Source organism: Rhineura floridana, chromosome 13, assembly GCF_030035675.1.
Source record: "Rhineura floridana isolate rRhiFlo1 chromosome 13, rRhiFlo1.hap2, whole genome shotgun sequence".
Lineage (NCBI taxonomy): Eukaryota > Metazoa > Chordata > Lepidosauria > Squamata > Rhineuridae > Rhineura > Rhineura floridana.
The window spans coordinates 3,479,825-3,502,114 of record NC_084492.1 but is presented as its reverse complement, the minus strand read 5'-3'; the positions used below and the strand labels follow the sequence as shown (position 1 = coordinate 3,502,114).

Sequence of the window (22,290 nt, the reverse complement as noted above, 5' to 3'; positions counted from 1 at the left end):
GGAGTATTAACCCAATTGTTGCTGAAATAAGAAGTGGTTTTCCTATATTTTTCTTTTAAAATGGCAATTAAGAAAGTGGCTGAGAATCTGGAAATAACTATGTTTCAGAAAATAATGGATGAGATTGAGATAATGAAAATTGAATTGAGTAAAATGAAGCAGGAGATTAAAGATATAAGGGTCCCTGTGAGAGAGGTGACCCTGGAAGGGGTCCCTGTGAGAGGGGAGACCCCGGAGATTGGAACAGGGGTCCCTGTGAGAGAGGAGACCCTGGAGACTGGAATAGGGGTCCCTGTGAGAGAGGAGATCCCGGAGATTGGAACAAACGTGGAACAGGAACAAGATTTGGAGTCTATGGACTTTAGAAATAAAATCTATTGTTTGGAACTCAATGTTATCTCTGAAGAAATTAATGAAGATTCTAGAGATAAAGTTATCAATGGCATGGTCTATCTTCTGGACTGGAATGATGTGATGGAGCCCAATATAGAGAAAATCTATGGAATTAACTGCAGCCATGTGACAATGGAAAAACTTTTAAGAGATGACCCAGTGTATTTTGAAAAAAAGAACAGAGATATGATTTTACAGCAGTATTTCAGCAACCTATTCAGAATGGATGGCAAGAAAATATTTGGGATAGAGGTAATTCCCATCAGACTCTTACTATATGACTATGGCTTTGACAGCAAGATTATTATGGAATACTGATAATGGAAGATTGGATATTGAAATTACTGGACTTAATAAGACTACTGAAGATGGAAGATGGAAAATGGAATTACTAGAGATAATAGAACAATGGCTATTGAAATTACTGAACCTAACAGATTCTGATGTGATGGATTAATTGAAATGTTTATTTTGACTATGGTTATGACAATAAGATTATCATAATTAGTAATGAGATGGATTAATCGATATGCTTATCTGGAAAAAAAAATTGATAGATATATTTCTTAAAGAATTGAAACCTCTCTTTGACTTTTTGTGGAAAGAATAAAGTAATGTTTATGAGATTTGATGATTAAGTAAGATAACTACTGGAGGAAAGTGATTTTATAATATGACTTAAGAGACAGGATTGTTATATATTATAGACTTATAACTGATTTGATCTTTGACAAATGGGAAGTCAATATTTTACTCTTTATTTTTTATTTTTTTTTTCTTTTTTTCTTTTTGTTTAACTATTTTTGATTTTGTTTTTTGTCTTTGAATGTTTTATGATTTTGTCTTGTATGTTTTATGAAAATCTGAATAAAAATTATTGAAAAAAAAAAAAAAAAGAAGTCTACAGTCATAGCCTTCTAATTTAATGTAAGAATTACCATGTTGAGAGACTAACTAATGTCCAAGATCAGAGATTCGCTAAAAGATGTTTGAACTATGGCTTGCTTGTACTGTGGAAGGAAATACACAGCAGAGATATCTCAAGAACATTCAACCACACTCTACCCTAAAAGCTCCTAAACCAAGAGAACTAAACTTCTTCAAAGCATCCAAACATATTCTAACTCTTAAAATACAACAATCCTGCTGTTACTGATTTGATTCAATGAAAGAATTTCATTAGCCAGTATCTTTGTGATTAGGTAAGAGGATATCTTACCATTTCAACAAAACGCATACTGCACCCTTACATCTCAAACAATAGATCATTCATCAAGGGTATTGTATTAGAATGGGAACATCATTGCACAAGAAAGTTTACAGGGCACTGATAAGACACAACAGAAAACCGTCAGATAGCACAGGAACCACACTTCCAAAAATGGTGAATTAGTACCAAATGAGCTGAATAAGGCTCAACGTCATTTTTTGCAAGATTTATACCTCAGGAGTTAGAAAATAGGTGGCAACCTTGCGTGTTTTTATGAAGCTGAATTTGGTGCCCGGTTCTTTTCTAACTAATTGCTGCATGTATAGCGTAGGTAGTTTATCTGGCACTACACCACAAAATATGAGTTAAGATATCTCATATCACACATCTCCATGACCGGGAAATGTGTATGCATGAAAAATGGGTTCACATGCACTGATATATGCAAACTCTCCTACTTCAATAAGCAGGAATTTTGAATACAGAGGATGGTGAACATCAATTTGAGGAGGAAATGGATAATGATGACAAATTTGAAAATAAACAAGTTTGACCATATATGCCCAGGAGAAACTAAATAAACATTTAAGTTAGCATGTGAAATTGTGCAGGTTTGTGCAAAGTTCCTATAGCTGACAGTCCCTTGAGCAAGAAGAAAGCAGTGGGCCAGACTCAACTGCATGGAAGGACATAGGGAATGTTCCCCTGATGGTATGGAAGTGTCATCTGGGGTGGCCCAATGCTTATTTTGGGGTGCACAGCTACAGTTCTGTTATTCATAACTGCAGTAATTGCACACTGATGTGCTTTGCACAAAAACACCATCTTTAGCCCGGAGCTTGGAAGTAACTCGTTACAAATAACGAGTTACTTGTAATTTATTACTTTTTTGAGTAATGAATGGGCAACTTCATTACATTCTGCTGGTACAGAATGAATAGTAACTTCATTACTTTGGAGCTGTAACTGTAACGTTTCCAGAGTTACTTTTGGGGGTTACTTGGGGAGCAGCAGGGGAAGTCTTCTGCTCCTGATTTGTGGATAAAAATCATGTGCTTCAAATTGGGCTTCTGTGCAGCATCACTCTTCCCTTGTGCTCTATGGGTGCTTAGGAGGCGACGAGGGAGGCGGCGGAGAGCGAGACAGAGTGGAGAAAACAATTGTTTAGAAATGGACAGGAGTAAAGGGAGAAAAGAGCCGGAGGGCAAGAAGGCAGCAGAAAAATGGGCATGAAAAACTGGTTGTGGAGATGAGAGATGATGACGTGGGGGGGCACAAAGCTCAAGGTGGCTTCTGCCTCCCTCCCCACCTTTCCTCTCTTACCAGCAGAGAGAGATGCAAGCCAAAAGCCATGGCTTCAGGGTGAGCAGGGGGCAGGCAGAAATTGCAGCAGCAAGCAGCCAGGGTCCTAAAGAGCTGCTGCTTCCAGTTTTCTTTCCTGCCCTTCCTTTCTTGTGAGGAAGATATTCCCTGGAAACTCTTTTGTGCAAATCCTCCTCCCCATGGCAAATGCAAAGTGTTTCAAACTGGCACTTGTTAACAATGATTGTATAGCTGACTTACAGTACAATATATACAAGTCTACTCAGAAGTAAGTCTCTTAATGTTTAATGGAGTTTAGTCCCATTTGCAGGGGGGAGAGAAAAAATATGACCCTTTATAGTACAAAGATGCATCAATCTGGTTAAGGCAAGTAAAATTTGATACATGTAATACAAGGACTAACCTGCAATCCAGTACTTGTCTACACAGAATTAAGTCCCATTGGGTTTAATGGGACTTACTCCCAGGCAAGCTTACTTCTGAGTAGACATGTATTGGATTGCAGCCTTAGTTTCCTCCCCCCCACATTTTAATTCTACCTTCTGTATCTTCACAACAGCCCTGTGAGGTAGGTTAGGCTGAGAATTAGGGACTGCCCCAAGGCAATAAACAAACAAAAACAATGATGAGTAAAAATTTAAAAATTTTCTGTACACACTTACCTGGGAGTAAGTCCCATTGAACCCAATAAAGCTTACTTCTGAGCAGACATGTATTGCATTGCAGCCTTAGTTTCCTTCTTTCTCATTTTAATTCTACCTTCTGTATCTTCACAACAGCCCTGTGAGGTAGGTTAGGCTGAGAGTTAGGGACTGCCCCAAGGCAATAAATAAGCAAAAACAATGAGTAAAAATTTAAAATGTGAAAATGCTCATGCTCAGAGCACTTTTGTCACTGTTTGTCAAGGCTTTGTGTGTGGGTTTTTATGTCTACTGTCTCATAACTTTTTTGCCTGAGAATGTCGTATTTCATACTGTTACGGATGTTCTTTAAAAACAAACAGCCCAAATTCTGTGGTTGTGGTTGTTTTTTTACTTGAGTTCTTTGCATGGTTTAGAGGTGGCATTGCAGGAGATCAGGCTCTTATGGACAGCTGTGGGGCAGGTAGAAATTAAATGGAGTAACCCTTTTTTGTATGGAAATACAACAGGGAAAGCTTCACCTGTTAACATTCTATCTGTCAGACATCCTATTACTTGTGTGCGCCCCCCACCCCAGATTTACTTTTGATTTGTGAATGCCATCCCCCCCCGGTTTATCTTTGCAACAACCCTGTGAGGTAGCTTAGGCTGAGACATTAGATGTACATAAGCAGCAGTTGGTAGTTGTAGTCGGTACAGCATTAATAATGTATAGCCCCTACAATGCTGAAATGTATTCTGGTGGAGTCCAGTCCTATATATTACTCCAAATTAAGCCTCATTGAGTTAAATGGATAAGTATACAGGATTGCAGATTTTTACCTCTGAAAGGAACGCACTGTCAGACATAGAATTTAAGAGACATACTTTTCTGGATGTGTTTGAAACAGATGAGTAGGTAGGAAGGGAGTTGTGCTAATCTAATTGGGTCTTCAACACAGTGCCCTCCAGATGTTGTTGGACTACAACTCCCATCAGTCTCAGATAACATAACGATGCTGAAGTTGGTTCCTAGTTCCCAGTTCCTTATTTGCTTGAAAGTTCAAAACACTAAAAAAAGACAAGTTCACAGCCACAATAACTCCAAACCAAATTTAACATGTGTCCAAACCCTAAAATATATGTTGGGGTACTCCATATTGCTGTGATCTGCGGACTCTCCCTGTCAAGAATAACAACAATTCTTTTCAATCAAAATTATCAGGCTTCTGAAATGCTCATAAATGCATAATGATGTCATAAAATCATAAAAAATAAGTAACTGGGTGTGCCCACACCATAATCTGTTCTGAGCCAGGACAAATCATACACCCCAGGAAAAGGTGTCCTCTACAAGATGCCAGTGTGTCGCACCTGGCGCAGAGCTTTTACTGGGTGCAGGGCAGGGATAAAGGCATCTATGCACAACCTAAAGTGACAAAAATATGCAGAAAATAGGAAACTAGGGGTGCTCACCCAAAAATCTGCACTGTGCCACGCAGTAGTGTAGTGCAAATTCAGAAGTGCAGGGTCCCTTCATGACAGTCTCAGCCACAGTCAGACCCCCCTCCCCCCTTAATTTGCTCCTGGGTTGAGAATGAGGTCCTTGTCAATGCCTTCTCCCACAACAACTGATGTCCCTAGGACACGATCAGTATGAAAGGGGAGAGTATTAGCTACTGAAAAGAGTCTTCTCAGTGTGTGACTCACCTCCTTTCACTCTGATTGGCTCCAATCAGCAGGAAAGAAGCATATTAGAAGATTCTTCTCAGTGGCTAACACACTCCTCTTTCATGCCGATCAGCTCATATGATGCTGGAGACATAGGGACCCTGCTCCCAAAAAAGTAAGAGGTCTAGAACACCCCGAGTCCCTGGACAACTACACCCCTGCTGCCAGGACAAATCATACATCCCAGGAAGGGGGAGGGTGGCCTCTACAAGGTGCCAGTACTTCCCACCTGGCCTATAGTTTCTGCTGGGCTCAGGGCACTCAGAACTAAAATAATCAAGAGTAGAGAAATGCAGAACTAAAATAATCAAGAGTAAGTGGAGAAAAATACATAATTTGGGGTGACCACTCCAAAATCTGCTGTGGGCCATGAAACATCATTCACCTGAGGAAAGGGGAGAGTGTCCTCAATGAGATGTCACTGCATCCTGCCCGGAATGGATTTTCTAGTGGACACACAAAACAGGTATGTGCATCTATGCACAACAAGCAATGTAGAATGTATATAAGGAACTGCGGGTTCCCACCCCCAAACATGCTTTGGGCACTACAAGTCATACATCCATGCATGCAGGAGAGGGTTCCCACCCAGTTCAGAGCTTCTTTTGTATGTATGGTACAGACAAGGGCATATATGTATTAGAAAAATAGCAAATATGTAGAGAAAAGAAAGTAAGAAACTGGAGTGTTCATCCTAAAAGCTGATTTGGGGCACCACATATCATACTTCCATGCATCTGGGAGAGTGTGTTCTATGAGATGCCATCCATGCATACTTTAGAGTGTCATCTATGAAGTTACATTTTCAATAAATCATAGTTCGTTGACCCCGCCACAAGTCCTTCTGTCACCAACATCAATGGCTTTTAAAAATAATACCTGAGCTATAACAAAGTAACAGGGAAGACCAATACAATTTTTTTAAAAATCCACATAGATCATAAGTACTGGTTGTAAGCATTGGCATAGCATAGAGGACACCCTATGATTTTCCGGGTGTCTGATTTGTCTTGGCCCAGAGAAGATTAAGTGGCGAACACCCCCGGATATTTTATTCGCTTTTTGTCTCTTTTGGTCATGCACAGATGCCCTTATACATGCCCTGAATCCAACAGAAACTCTGGGCCAGGTGGGACACACTGGCATCTTGTAGAGGACACCCTCCCTTTCCTGGGGTGTATGATTTGTCCTGGCTCAGAACAGATTATGGGGTGGGCACACCCAGTTACTTATTTTTTATGATTTTATGACATCGTTATGCATTTATGAGCATTTCAGAAGCCTGATAATTTTGACTGAATAAATTTGTTATTGCCAGGGAGAGTCCGCAGATCACAGCAATATACGATATGGAGTACCCCAACATATATTTTAGGGTTCAGAGACATGTTAACTTTCCGTTGGAGTTGCTGTAGCTGTGAACTTTTCTTGTTTTTTAGTGTTTTGCAAATAAGGAACTGGGAACTAGGAACGAACTTCAGCGTCGTGACAACATAACATAATTATCAGGGATGATGGAAATTGCAGTCCTACAACTTACTGAGGGCACCATGTTGGCTATCCCTGATATGTAAGGCCCCACAACTGACTTTTGTTGTTTGTTGCAATACATACAAGAACATAAGAGGAGCCTGCTGGATCCAACCAATGGCCCATCTAGCCTAGCATCTTGTTCTCAGAGTGGCCAATCAGATGCCCTAAAGGGAAGCCCCTAAGCAGGACCTGAGTGCACAAGCAGCACTCTCTTCACTTGTATTCCCAGCAACTGATATTCAGAAGCAGACTGTCTCTGACACTGTAAGTAGAACATAGCCATCATTGCTAGGTGCCTCTGATAGATTTATCCTCCATGAATTTGTCTCATCTTCTTTTAAAGCCATCCAAGTTGGTGCCCATCACTATTTCTTGTAGTAGTAAATTCCATAGTTTCACTATATGCTGGGCGAAAACACATTTTTAATTGCAGGAGAAGGGATAACGTTTATGCTGGTGGATTACTTTTGATATGTACATTTTCTGTTTACCTACATTATGTCTCTTAAGTTCTGCTTCTGACAGTTCAATTCTGCATACATGTCCACCCAATGAGTTCAATGGGACTTACTCCCTGGTAAGTATGTACAGGATTAAGTTACCTCTAAGTTATACTGTTGACAAAAAAAATTACAAAGGCAACTAGTAAAGTACTAAAGTTTGCATTTTTCTTTAATGATAGGGGATTGCCATACTGATCAAAATGTGTTTTAGTTGAAAGGGGTGCTGCACTGTTTTTTGCAGCACAACACAAGCATGCCTTCAAGGGCCACAGTAGAGCGCTTGTTCAGTACTGGTGGCAACATAATCTGTAAAAAGGCATTCCTTATCTGATGATCATCCTGTTCTTTTGAGACTTGTATTGTAAAAGCAGCATTTCAAGTGTAAAATTTGATTTCAAGTGAATTATATGTGTGTTGGGGTATCATCATTGCTGGGGGTGGGGTGGGGGGATGTGAGATTCTGTTATGCCATTCTGTTAATCTTACAGATAAAAAAAATATTCTACTACCCTCTATATATATGTTCTTATTTTAAATGTTGCTTTAGGCTACTCAGACGTGCAGCAGCCAAGGCCAGCACCTTGTAGGCAATTTTTTTAAAGTAACTAAAATGTAATTGTAAATGTAACTAAAATGTAATTGTAGTGATTACTTTTGAGTAAAAGTAAAATAATCAGCAGTTCAAAATGCATGTCAACTTTGAAGGAGTGGGGTTGGGGGCCTTCTGCCAAGCATGAAAAAAAAGGGGGTTGCAGGCTAAAATTCAGAGAAGCCACCCACAGGCCCTACCTTTCCAAAATTCTATCGCAAGGGGGAACGAGGAAGCGCGAGGGAGAAAGAGACCAGGCTGTGAGGCAAAGGGCGCCCTCACCCAAGCCAGGAATCCCGTTATCCTTTCTCTGGCCTGTATCATGTTTTGCTTTGGAAGTCTGTCTCCAGGGAGTGAGATACTAGAGCGGGCCTTCCCCTCTCTCCAGGGGCCTGGCACCGGGGCCACCCAATACTCCCTCTCTCACACTTAAACTCACACACTCACTCACACGCGCGCGCGCGCGCGAGAACACTAGCTGGCTTTCTCACAGAGACGCGCGGCTGCCCCCGGAGCATTTGCAGGGTTGGGTCACTTATTCCACAGGAAGATGCATTGGAATTCACGCAGGCGCAGTCCCGCTAGGAATTTGCCCACCTAAAAACAATAAATAAATGAAAGGAGGGCAGGGACCGCGCCGGAGGGGGGGTTGCGAAGGGGGCCGCTCCAGAAACCCTTCGACCCACCACCACCACCCCGCGCGCCCGCCCGTCTTCCTACTGAGGAGTTTTCCTCTCTGCAGGGGAGAAAGGGAGTTCGGGTCCAGGTTCGCACAGCACCCGCCCCAACCGGCGGTCTCGCCCCCCGAGCTGCCTGCGGAGAAGGTAAAGGGGGTCCTCCTCCTGCAATCGCCCCCTCCCTCAGGAACGGCCACCTCAGACTTAAGGGCCGCTGCCACCACCGCCTGTTTGCCGCGCGAGCCTCCCGTCTTTCCCTCACTGCACCCGCCCGGCCTCCCTGAGGCAGCTCCAGGCCCTCCCGCCCGGACGACGACGGAGATGACGCTGGCGTCTCCGACTCACCTGCCCGACGCGGCTGACAAGCCTCCCCCAGGCCGAGTGAGAGCCGGCCGCGCAAAGCGGGCCCCTTTGCTCGGAGAGCGGCGTCGACCACGGCAGGCGGGCGGAGGCGGCACCACACCGGAAACGCCGACAGCAGGAACGGCGGCGGCGCAGCGGCGGCGGCAGGTCCTTAGACGCGCGCCGAGGGGGGAGGAGCTTGGGTGAGTGGGAGGAGCTTGGGCGGGGAAATGGCGGGTGGGGCGGGGCCGCGATGGGGTATGGGCGGGGCCAAGAACAGGAATGTGGTGGCGGCGCCGGGGAGTCATAATGGTAACAATCATGTTGTTTTATCTCGGAGATGGTATAGCTCCGTTAGTCTCTTGCAGCAAAGGCGAGGAGTCTTGTGGCACCTTGAAAGACTGCCACTACGCTCCTAGCCGTCTCCACTCAGAAGCAAGGCTTATTTACTCCACTTCAGTGGGGTTGGGAGGCCTCACGCCTTTCTTTAGGCTTTTATGGACAACAGCTCACCTGAGCACATGCAGAAAGGGTTGCAAAAAGAGTTGCAGGCGCATATGTGAAGGGGGCGGCTCTAGGGCGGGAATGTGATCGGGGAGCTCAGAAAGAAATGAAAGGCAGAGAAGCGCAGGCCATAATAATCACGTTGTTAAGAGCGGCCACTGACACAAACAACAGTTCTTGTTAATAACACAGGCATCCTTTGGCATTGGTAAGCCAATTAACCCAGATAGTGTGTATATATAAAAAAAGCATTGTGTTAATTCAGTCCACAAGTGATAGCACCACAACAGTTTAAAGTTGCAATCTCTTTGACTTTCCCAAGGATGTCTTGTCTTAAATTCAGTTACTTTACATAGTGACCTGGGAGGATGAAATGTTTCCTCGCTGGCTTGTCTATATCATGATTTTTTACTGTCCGATTTGCATCCCTTTATTCTTTTGCATAGAAACATAACAGCAATGGCATTGTCACCCAATTAAAATAATCTTGGATGTATTTTTATCAATTAAATACAGTAATAAAAAAATCATTTTTAAAATTGTTTTGGGGGGAATGAGCTCATTCATTGATAGTGTACTTACTCTTTACATGCAGACGATCCCCCAAGTTTTGACTGGGGTGCTGAAATTTTATGGTGCTGTATTATCTTTGGTTACATATTGTGATTTTAGGAACATAGGAAGCTGACTTATACCAAGTCAGATCATTGGTTCATCTAGCTCAGTACTGACTACACTGACTGCCATGGTTTATTTATTTATTATTATTATTGTTTTGTTCAATTTATATACCGCCCACAGCCTGAAGGCTCTCAGGGCGGTGTACAGCATAGGATAAAATACAATAATCTCTGAACCCTACCTGGAGATACCAATGCTGGACCTGGGACCTTCTGCATGCAAACCAGATGGTCTTCCATTAAGCCATGACCCTTCCCTGATTTTTATGGTTTTACTTGGCTGAGTGCTGTTTCATAGTTATTTAGTGTGCTGCCTGTTAATTTTAATTGCTACTGCTTGTTTTTAGTTTTAAATTATGATGCAATATATATCTCCACTTCCATAAAAAATAGAAATGTAAGAATGTCATCAGGCTGCAGTTTTCTTGGTCAAAAATAGGTGGCACTGCAAACTACAGCATGGCAAGAAGTGGTAGATGGGTGGCCCAAGCCACCGAGGGACAGCCAGGACAGGCTGCAGCAGCATCCCAGCTCCATTTGGTCCCCAGCCTGCCAGCCTGATGCCACTGCCTCTGGGATCCAGTTTCCCAAGCTGGCACCACTACTGGTCACCTTCTTCCTAACTGGCTGGCTTTGGGATCCTCTGCGTCTGCCACTCCCACCTCTGCCACCTGGATGATTAGGACAAAGAGATGGCCTAGCAGGAGGAGCAGCATGGAAAGGAGGGAGGCAGCCAGAAGCAGCAGCCATCCAGCCTGGTAATTTGCTGCTGCAGCTGCCACCAATCCCTAGGCCGGCCATTGCTTCTGGCCGCAATCCTCCTTCCTGCACTGCTCCTTCTGCCAGACTGACTCTTCATCCTAATTGCCTGGGACATAAGAACATAAGAAGAGCCTGCTGGATCAGGCCAGTGGCCCATCTAGCCCAGCATCCTGTTCTCACAGTGGCCAACCAGGTGCCCGGGGGAAGCCCACAAGCAGGACCCGAGTGCAAGAACACTCTAAGCCTTTTGCGGCCCTCCTTGGCCTTCTCCTTAACCCCCTGACATGGGGGGGAGGAGAAGAGGGGAGACTTTAAAAGCATTTTGGCAAGTTCTAAGGGGATGGGGGTGGCAAGTCGGTGGATGTGCATAGCAAGCAGAGGCAGCAGCACCTAGGTGTTATGTATTTGCTTAATGTATACATATGGTTGTGTGCTGCCTTGTATAAATGCCCAATGTCTCTGGTTAAAAGAGTCAGGTAGTAGCAGGTGATGGGAAATACCTTGCTCTGCCTGAAGCAATGCTGAGCTAGATGCCCCAATAATCTGACTGCGTTCCTAGCTGTATAAAGGAACATCTGAAAGCAATACTACTAAAGCCAAGGAGGAGGGACATATTTCCCTTGTCTTTAGATTATACATACACAGTTCACAGTGCGGATGCTGGTCATCAAGGGATGAACTAGCAAATGTGAATCAACCCTTATTTATTTATGGTCACTGTAGTTAGGGTTGCAGTATTTAGATCAATAAATTGGTTTAGAGGAAACGGGGGCTGATTACAGGGACCATACAACTCCCCTGTTAAAAAAAGCTCCACTGGCTGCCAGTTTGTTTCCAGACACAATTCAAAGTGCTGGTGCTGACCTTTAAAGCCCTATACGGCTTGGGTCCAGGCTATTTGTCAGATCGCATCACCCTCTATGTGCCTGCCCGGACCCTGAGATCTTCAGGAGAGGCCCTTCTTTCAATACCTACATCCACACAAGTACAACTACTGGGAATACAAGATAGGGCCTTCTCGGTGGTGGCCCCTAGGCTTTGGAATTCCCTTCCTAGGGAGATAAGAATGACCCCTTCCCTGCAGTCCTTTCGCCGACAGTTAAAAACTTTCTTATTTCAGCAAGCCTTTGATTCCGAAGGCAGCCAAGGATAGGCCCAAAAGGATGTTATATTGTTCTTGCCAGTTTATTTTTTAATTATTCTGATTTTATGATTATGGTTTTTAATTATTAGAAACAGTTTAATGCTATTTTAAACTAGAGTTCATTTTTAATTATATTTGTTTATACTTATTCATTTATGTATTATATGCTTTTATTTTTGATAGGTTTTTTATTGTATGTGTCCTTTATCCGGAAGCCGCCGTGAGTTCCAATTTGGAAAAACGGCAGGGTATAAATAAAGTTAATAAAATAAACAAATAAATAAAAAATAAAATCAGTTCAATACCTTTTAATCAATTGAAAAGTGCCCTGGTTCATAAAAATAGTGTCTCTAGAGCAGAGATGGCTAATCTGTGGCCCTCCAGATATTGTTGGACAACAAATCCAGTCATAGAATCTCGCAACAACGCTGGCACTGCAGTAAACATAAGGGTACATATGTCCTCTTACAGCGGGAGTATGGCAGCTTTTTGGAATATGGTGTTCTTGGAAACTAATTTAATAGAATCATGGAATGGTGGGGTTGGAAGGGGCCTCAAGTCCAACCCCCTGCTCAGTGCAGGAATCCAAATTAAAACATACCCAACAGGTGGCTGTCCAGTTGTTTCATGAACGTCTCCAGTGCTGGAGAGCCCACCACCTTCCTAGGTCAGTGGTTCCATTGTTGTACTTCTCTAACAGGAAGTTTTTTCTGATGTTCAGTTGAAATCTGGCTTGCTGTAACTTGAGCCCATTATTCTGTCCTGCATGGTTGAGGCTCCGCACTAAGGGCAGGTGGGGCACTGCCCACCCTAAAGCCCCAAAACCTATAGCCCAATCCTATCTCTGTTCCTTACATTCCTATTCTGTACAGTACCTCACGTTTAGAGACACTCTGGCCTTTTTTCTGTCCATTTTTTGTTCTGGCCAATCAACTTTGGATAGCACAGCCAATCACAGTCGTTGCTATTGTCCCAGAGAGAGGAGGAGGATGGCAATGGTGTGGAGTAGGTCCTGACCCTAATGGGCTTTTTGCTGACTGTTGGAGGGGGAGGGGGAGGATGGCAGTGGGGACGGTAGGCCCAGGCCCAAATGGGACATTTGCTGACTGTTGAAGGGAGAGGAGGCGGAGGCGGGGGGGGTACTATACAGGCCTTGGCCCTGGCCCTGATAGGCCTTATGCTGACTGTTGGAGGGGGAGGGGAATGCAGAACCCAAATGGATAGCTGTGTGTGGGGGTAGGGTTATCAGATATCTGGTTTTTGACCAGATATTCTGGCTTTGGGGGGGTCCTTTCTGGGTGAGTCAGCTTAATCTCTGGACTCTCAGCTTTCATTCTAAAAAAAATTAAGTTTCTAGGTGGTCTGGTTCTCGAGATATACACCAAAACATTATCCGCTGCCCCCACCCCGCAATTTCCATGAAATGATCTCTTAGCTAACTGCTCTAACCCCACCCTTTCAGGTTTGTAGCCAATAAGTGAAGTCAGGATTGTGATTGGCAAGGGATTTCTGGGTCTCCAGGCAGTCCTTAGTCTCCATTGCAAAGGTAGAAAACGATTTTTTCCTGTTTATCTGAAAATCTCATAAACTGAGTAAGTATATCGCTTTCACCAGTACCAAAAGTCTTCTTTTCTCTTGTGTTCAGGAGTCAAACAACTTTAAATTTTCCTGGGCTGTTGAAGATGGCAGTGTTTTGAAAACCTTCCCAATATGAAGCTTTAATCCCGTACTTGCTTTTCTAGGAATAAAGCTGCAATACTAATCCCACATACCTGGAGTAAACCCCATTGAATTCAATAGGTCTTACTTTTGAGTAGACATGGTTAGGATTGTGCTGTAAATTAATGGGACTTTTGAATGAACATAGTAAAGAACTGTGTGTTGTAAATCTTTCTCTCGTCTCCAATTATATTTTTTAAAGCAGTTAGGCAGGGCTTACATAGATATCACTGTTTTTATTATGTAGAAAACTAATACTGATTTTATTTAAAAAAATGTTCTGCAATGACCAACTGATTTGGACAACAAACTATTATATGGGGTCTATGTATTTTTACATCTCCAGTGGGTGTGGGTGGCTGGGTGGGTGGAGTCTTCCCAACAGCCCTGTGTGGTAGGATTGCCGACTAGAAACCAAGGCAGCTCACAAGAAGTAAATCCCTTTAAAATCCATTACCATAGAAAGTATAAACAGTTGCAAAACAGCTTAAAGTGGCATATTCTGAATTTTGGGTTGGGTGAGTGTTTCTTATCACTTGAGGCTGCCATTCTGTGCACGCTTCCCTGTTTGAGTAAGCCCCATTGAATACATTGGGATTTCCTTCTGAGTAAACAAACATAGGATTGCACTACAAATATCTTTTCAGGTTGTGTAAATAATAAACATCTTTGACAGTCATGCTTATATAAATATTTCTTCATTTAAAGCACATGACTTCCCTTAAAGAATCCTGGGAAGTGTAGTTTCCCCTTCACAGTTATAGTTCCCACCACCCTTAACAAACGACAGTTCCCCTGATTCTGTGGTGGGATTCATGTGCTTTAAATGTGTGTGTTGATTGTGCTTTAAATGAATGGTGTGGATCTGCCCTAGGTATGATATGCATTCATTAGTGAATTGAAAAGAACAATTTTAAAATATACTTTTTTATACAGGGGAAGGGCTGTAGTTCAGTGGTAGGGCATATGCTTTGCATGCAAAGGTCCAAAATTCAATTTCTGGAAAAGACTATTGCCTGGAATCCTGGAGAGCCAATGGTAGTCCATGTCATCAGTACTGAGCTAGACGGTATCAAATGGCCTGAGTCGGTATAAGGTAGATTCCTTTGTTAAAAGTGGAAAGAGACCCAAAAAGTGACTCCAAAATTTATGTATTATATTTCCAACATTTATATACCGCTTTATTGTAAAAAACCTAAAAGGGGTTTACAGAAGGAATTAAAACAATAAAATTATTGGCAAAAACAGTTAAAGACAGGTATTTAAAAGCATTCAAAATAATAAAACCAACAATGAGTTACAAACAGATAAAAAACACAATAGCTTCTACATGCCTGGATAGGTTTGCCTAATGTTTTTAGCAGGTGCTGAAAACAATACAATGAAAGTGTCTGCCTAATGTCAATAGGCAGGGAGTTCCAAAGCGTAGGTGCTGCCACACTAAAGGACTGATTTCTTACAAGAGCAGAACAAGTACTATTGGCACCCGTAGCATGGAAAGCACATCTTGAACTTGGCCTGGTAGCAAATTGGCGACCAGTGCAGATTTCGGAGCAGAGGTATTATGTGCTGATAGGGTCTCACTCTTTTCAGCAATCATGTCACAGCATTCTGCCCTAACTTCAGCCCCTGGGTCAGGTTGTGCTGCATGGGGTTGCTGTGACCTTGGCTGACAGGCTGACAGGATTTTTTTAGTTTTGGTTTGTGGTTAGGAATCCTGACTGGTTGTGGGATGCTGAATTTTCTGCTGTGCTCATAGGAATCCTGTTGTTGGTATGGTATTGCATTTAGGAAATCATCACTGTCTTTTATTTTTATTTTTCTGTTTGCATTTCATTTACCTTTAACCGTAGTCCCTTACATCTACAGAAGCAACAACAGTGGTTTTATGTGCTCAGCTCAACCCCTTTAAACCCACTGATGATGCACCTTGTTGGTTGCATGACAGTTTGTTTCTTGCCCAATAGTGGCAAAAGAGAATTCACATACTGGGAAGTGTGGCTGCAGTTGTTGTTGTTCCCAAGCTGCTCTCTGTGAAGGTAGATCAAACCATGTGTGTTTTCTCGCTGTCAATTATTACTCACTGGAATTGGATTGGCTGTCAAAGTGAGTTTACAGCAGCCCACAAGATAGACAGAAAAGGGTAGAGAATCTTCTTACTCTTATTTATTTCTCAGACCTCTTTCGGAAGTGAATGGTCAAATCTGTAAAGAAGTTTGGAGCAGCCATGATGAAAGGTTTGGGCATGGCATTGCAGGCAGTGGGTTGCCAACCCTACCTGGATATGGATATCTTTGCAGAGAATCCCTAGTCAAGCTTTACCAACAGCACAATCCAAAACATATCTACTGAGAAGTAAGTCCTATTGAGTTCTATGGGGCTTAGTATGTGTGTTTAGAATTGCAGCCGTCAGGGGCATCCATCTTTACACCTGAGTGCTTCTATCTAACATCTCCACAACACTAGGCTCCTTTCTTCCTACAGTGGCCTTCTGGTGACTGGGCTGGCCTGAGGGCACTTAAATCCTTGCCGGAATCAAATAGGCTAGGTTAAATGTTCCCTACCCAGGCTCTATCTTTAAGCTAAGATTTCTATCTTAATTTCCAATCAGAGAAATGTTTTTGTTTGAGTGGTATGCTCCAAGCAACTGTGGTTGATGCCTAATGTATCATGCTTAATGACGTCACATGGGCCTGCCCCTGTTACATCACTACAGCCCATCCCCATGACATCACTATGACTTGCCCCCATGACATCACTTGGGCCCACCCTTGAAATCTCAGGCTCTGGTATGCTTCTGACCTGGCAACCCTAGTGGAGGAGGGTGATTGATATTTTGCACCTAACCAGATGTAGCTTGAAAGAAAAAAAAATGGCCACTGTGTTGTCTCTCTCTGTGTGTAGGCAGGCAGGAGAGAGACGTTTAACAGTTTCTAGTGTTGTTCATGGCTGAGTGGGGCCTTCCAGATCCTAGTCCAATGCACTAACCATTGCGTTTATACATATATAAATGCTCATTTTGTTTTATCGACAGACCCCTTCTAAACCAAAGTGCATCACTTTTCAGTTTCTTTAGGTTTTATTTGTAAAATAGACCACTGTTGTCCATGCACTGGTAACCTCCAGGTTGGATTACTGTAATGCGCTCTATGTGAGGCTGCCCTTGAGGTTGGTCCGGAAGCTGCAGCTGGTGCAAAATGTGGCGGCGAGACTGCTCACTGGGACAGGAATCACCAACATGTCCCTCCGTTACTGAAAGAATTGCACTGGCTGCCCATTTCCTACCAGGCCAAGTTCAAAGTTCTAGTTTTGGTGTACAAAGCCCTATACAGCTTGGGACCAGGATACCTGAAAGACCGTCTTAGCCCTTATATATCCAATTGATCACTGCGCTCTGCAGGTGAGGGTGTCCTGCAGATACCATCTTATCAGAAGGTCCATTCCGCACAAGATAGGAAATGGACCTTTAGTGTGGCAGCACCTACCCTGTGGAATTCCCTCCCCTTAAATATTAGGCAGGCGTCATCTCTGTTATCTTTTCGGTGCCTATTGAAGATCTTCCTCTTTCAACAAGCCTTTTAAGTTGAGACCTGTCCCAGTCTGCGTCTGTGTTGGAATTGCTTTTTAATATGTTTTTTAAAAAACAATATGTTTTTTAACCCTTTTTAAAAGATGTTTTAAAAGCTTTTTTAAAAAAAAGTTTTAAAAGTTGTTTTGTTTTGCTGACTTCCGGGAAGGGTGACTTCGCTTGTGCCTGCATTTGAGACGGGCTCCCGCCGCAGAAGAAGCTTATTCAGATATAAATCAGTCAGAACATTTTTTTTTTGACTGATGAAATTTCTCCCGGGCAGGGAGAAACGTAGAGATCAACCTCAAAAGCCTGTTTTTGTTGGGAGGACTGGATTTCATTAATTTATGAGAAAAGGTCCAGCCAGCAGTGCCGGACGGACTTCCGAACAAGCTCTATCTGATTAATGCGATACGTTTATCTTTTCTTCAAAGAGAAAACGGACTAACAGGCAAGCACCCTTCTTTCTATTATTTTTTTTACTTGGTTTAAATTGTTGCAGCAAAAAGAGATTTGTCAAATGAATCAGCTTTAAAGAACTTCTGGGTGAGCTATAACTCTTCTCTGTTATTCACGAAATTAACAGCTTATCTCTGTTTCTATTGCAAAAAGCTGTCCTGGAAGTGCATTCTAAAGATATAAACAGAAGAGGGATTTCTATTCCGAGGAACATTATATTGTCTGGGACTATTCTCTTTTTGGTCTATTTTATTTTGACGAATCTGCTTCTTCACGACGCCACTAACTGTTTTGATGCTGGGAACTAAATTTGTTTTGTATTCTTGAACATAGAGAGATAAGGCAGGCTGCTCTGTTGATACTGTGATGTCATCAAGCCTGAAATATTAACCCAATTGTTGCTGAAATAAGAAGTGGTTCTTCTTTATTTTTGTTTCGTTTTGTTTTCGTGGTTTTAAAAATGGCAATCAAGAAAGTGGCTGAGAATCTGGAAGTAATTATGTTTCAGAAAATAATGGATGAGATTGAGATAACGAAACAAACCCTGCGACAGGGCAGTAAGGAGCTGAAAATGGAACTGAGCAAAATGACGCAGGAGCTTAAAGAAATAGGGGATCCTGTGAGAGAGGAGAATGAGATCAGAGATGAGAAAAGAAAAAATAAAGGGAAGATACAAGCCCTGGAGATTGGAACAAATGTGGAATTGGAAAAAGATCTGGAGTTTATGGATATTAGAAATAAAATCTACTGTTTGGAATTTAATGTTATCTCTGAAGAAATTGATGAAGATATTAGAGATAAAGTTATCAATGGCTTGGATAATCTTCTGGACTGGAATGATGTAATGGAGCTTGATATAGAGAAAATCTATGGAATTAACTGCAGCCATGTGACAATGGAAAAACTCTCAAGAGATGAGCCAGTGCATTCTGTAAAAAAGAAGAACAGAGATATGACTTTACAACAATATTTCAGCAACTTATTCAGAATTGATGGCAAGAAAATATTTGGGATAGAGGAAATTCCCATCAGACTCTTATTATATGACTATGGCTATGACAGCAAGATTATTATGGAATACTGATAATGGAAGATTGGACACTGAAATTACTGGACTTAACAGGACTATTGAAGATGGAAGATGGAATTAATATGGATAATGGAATAATGGCTATTGAAATTATTGGACCTAACAGATTTTGATGAGATGGATTAATCGATATGTTTATTTGGACTATGGTTATGACAATAAGATTATTATTATTATTAACGAGATGGATTAATCGACATGTTTATTTGGAGAAAAATTGATAGATATATTTCTTAAAGAATTGAAACCTCTCTTTGACTTTTTGTGGAAAGAATAAAGTAATGTTTATGAGATTTGATGATTAATTAAGACAACTACTGGAGGAAAGTGATTTTATAATATAATTTAAGAGACAGGATTGTTATATATTGTAGACCTATAACTGATCTGTGACAAATGGGAAGTCAACATTTTATTTTTTTGTTTAATCATTTTTGTTTTGTTTTGTTTTTTGTCTTTGAATGTTTTATGATTTTGTTTTGTATGTTTTATGAAAATTTGAATAAAAATTATTGTAAAAAAAAAAAGTTGTTTTGTTTTGGTGTATTTTAGGGTCTGTTTTTATGATGTTTTGATTTTTTTTAGCGCTTCTGTTTGCCGCCCTGGGATCCTGCTGTGCGGAAGGGCAGGATATAAATCAAATAAATAAATAAATAAATAAATAAATAAAACTGCAATGTTTAAGCATCCACAGAATCTTTCAGTGCAGGAGGATGGGAAGAAACCAGAGCTGAGGTGGCTTGGGAGACCCAGTGCCTGCAGGAAGAAGGGGACTACCCAGGGAAGAGGGAGAGCCATCTGCTGCGGCTGTCTGCCTGCTGGCTTGCTGGCTTATTGGCTTGCTGCTGCTGCTCGGTTACCACCACCTCCTTCTCCTTGTTGGACTTCTGTGCTGCAGGTTGTCATGCCTTGCAGGACCAGGCCCCCAGGTACTCAGCCAGCTGTTGCTGATTTCGTCCACCTGTCCCTTCCCTGGAGAGGATACATAAGCTGGCTGGCTGAGGTGGCTCCCTGGCTTTTTGTGGGACTTGCAGGTCTTGAGTCATGTGCCTGGGAGACAGGACTGAGAGCCAAGTGGGGAGACTTGAGGGGGCCTCAATCAGTGTAGTGATGGGTAGAGGGAGATATGGTGAGGAGGACTTGCCAGGTAAGGGGAACGCGTCCCAGGCAGTTAACAGCTGTGCCTTGTTCCGATCCTCCCCACGCCCACAGGTTTGTTGGTTGCCCTATCAGCCAGCTCTCAGACCTCCGGACGCTGCTCCTAAATGCCAGATCGGTACATAATAAGATCTCCCTCATTCATGATTTAATTGTGGATGTGGCAGCTGATCTGGCATGTATAACCAAGACCTGGGTGGGTGAGCAGGGGAGTCAGTCTCTCCCAGCTATGCCCACCAGGGTACCTGGTTCAGCATCAGGATAGACCTGAGAGTCGGGGAGGGGGGTTGCTGTGGTCTATAGGAGCTCCATCTCCCTCTGAAAACACCCCGTCCATGTGACTGCTGGTCTGGAGTGTTTGCACCTTGTGTTGGGTCAGTGGGACAGACTGGGGATTCTGTTGGTGTACCGCCCACCATGCTGCCCAACATGCTGCCCATCCCTAGCTAAGCTGATGGAGGTGGTCTCGGGTGTACTGTTGAGATCTATTGGGAATGCTTTGATTTGGATTCCTGCGTTGAGCAGGGGATTGGACTTGATGGCCGTATAGGCCCCTTCCAACTCTACTATTCTATGATTCTATATGATTCTGGGGGATGTCAACATCCATGCCGAGGCCACCTTATCCGGGGCAGCTCAGGATTTCATGGTTTTCATGACAACCATGGGACTGTCCCAATATGCCATTGGCCCAACGCATGTAGCAGGGCATATTCTAGACTTGGTTTTTGGAACTGGACATGGAGATGGTGATCTGAATGTGGGGGCCTTACATCAGTCCCTCTGTCATGGACAGATCACTGCTTGCTGAAGTTTAGACTTACAGTGGCTTTTCCCCTCTGCAAGGGTGGGGGACCTATTCAGTTGGTCTGCTCCCAGAGACTAATGGATCCGGATGGTTTCCAAAGGGCTCGGGGGAGTTTTCCGGCTGATAGGGCTGGTGCTCCTGTTGAAACCCTGGTTGAACTGTGGAATACAGAAATGACCCGGGCGGTTGACATGATTGCTCCTGAGCACCCTCTCCTGTGTAGACCTCGTATGGCTCCATGGTATACCCCAGAGCTGAGAGCAATGAAACAATATAGGAGACGGCTTGAGTGCAGATGGAGACAAACTCCTGGTGGATGCAGTTATACACTGGTAAGTGCCTATGGTAAGCTATATTTAGAGGCAGTGAGGCAGCAAAAAAATATTTTGCTGCCACTATCAAATAATCAATCTGCCGCTCAGCAGAGCTCTTCAGAATTGTCCGGGGGCTATTACAGTCTGCCCCAGGGACATGGTAGAACCATCTGAGGCCCGCTGTAATGAATGTGCTAGGCACTTCGAGGAAAAAATCTCTAGCATCCACCAGGACTCCAGTGAATCCAGCAGGTGAATCAAGCACAGTCTTGTCCCAATTTCTTGGATGAGTTTCAGTTGGTACAGCTTGAGGACGTTGACAAGGTGCTTGGACAGGTTCATGCAACCACTTCTGTGCTGGATCCTTGCCCTTCTTGGCTAATAAAAGCTAGCAGGGATGGAACAGCCGGCTGGGCCAGGGAAGTGATTAATGCCTCTCTGCGAGAGGGGGTGGTCCCTGACTACCTAAAAGAGGCAGTAGTGAGACCACTCCCAAAGAGACCCTCCCTGGACCCAGAAAATCTTAATAACTATAGGTCGGTAGCAAATGTTCCATTCCTCGGCAAGGTCCTTGAACGAGTGGTGGCAGGCCAGCTCCAGACACTCTTGGATGAGACCAATTATTTGGATCCATTTCAGTCGGGTTTCAGTACTGGTTTTGGCACGGAAACAGCCTTGGTCACCCTGTATGATGACCTTTGTCGGGAGAGAGACGGGGAGTGTGACTCTGTTGATTCTTCTTGATCTCTCAGCGGCTTTCGATTCCATCGACCATGGTATCCTTCTGGGAAGACTGGCTGAGTTGGGAGGTACTGCATTGCAGTGGTTCCGCTCCTACTTGGCAGGTCACCTCCAGAAGGTGGTGCTTGGGGAACATTGCTCAGCACCCTGGACTCTCCAGTATGGGGTTCCACAGGGGTCAGTTCTGTCTCCCATGCTGTTCAACATCTACATGAAACCGTTGGGTGCGGTCATCCAGAGCTTTGGAGTGCGTTGCCATCAGTATGCTGATGACACGCAGCTCTATTTCTCCTTTTCATCCTCTTCAGGTGAGGCTGTCAATGTGCTGAACTGGCGCCTGGCCATGACAATGGACTGGATGAGGACTAATAAACTGAGGCTCAATCCAGACAAGACAGATGTTGCTGGTGGGTGGTTCTTCT

The 22,290-nt window shown here is 43.3% G+C and overlaps 2 protein-coding genes across 7 annotated transcripts in view; one reads left to right on the top strand and one right to left on the bottom strand.

The window, feature by feature from the left end:
* The window catches only part of GARRE1 (granule associated Rac and RHOG effector 1), a 156,065-nt gene extending 146,954 nt beyond the window's left edge, over window positions 1–9,111 (bottom strand). The window contains exons 1-2 of one of the 3 annotated variants that reach the window (XM_061594364.1): window positions 8,925–9,111; window positions 8,354–8,499 (exon numbers count right to left, since the gene is read on the bottom strand). The gene's annotated coding sequence lies outside the window, so the exon portion shown is untranslated. Of the gene's footprint in view, window positions 1–3,588; window positions 3,708–8,353; window positions 8,500–8,924 lie in introns of all 3 variants that reach the window. The other 2 variants (XM_061594365.1, XM_061594363.1) reach the window with 2 other exon arrangements.
* The window catches only part of LOC133369271 (uncharacterized), a 63,733-nt gene continuing 49,931 nt past the window's right edge, over window positions 8,489–22,290 (top strand). Inside the window, exon 1 of one of the 4 annotated variants that reach the window (XR_009758854.1) lies at window positions 8,489–8,726. Coding sequence is in view for 1 of the 4 variants with exons in the window: in XM_061594398.1 (XP_061450382.1) it covers window positions 8,517–9,089 (573 nt within the window). In the remaining 3 variants the exon portion in view is untranslated. Of the gene's footprint in view, window positions 9,125–9,183; window positions 9,234–22,290 lie in introns of those variants that run through there. The other 3 variants (XR_009758853.1, XM_061594398.1, XR_009758855.1) reach the window with 3 other exon arrangements.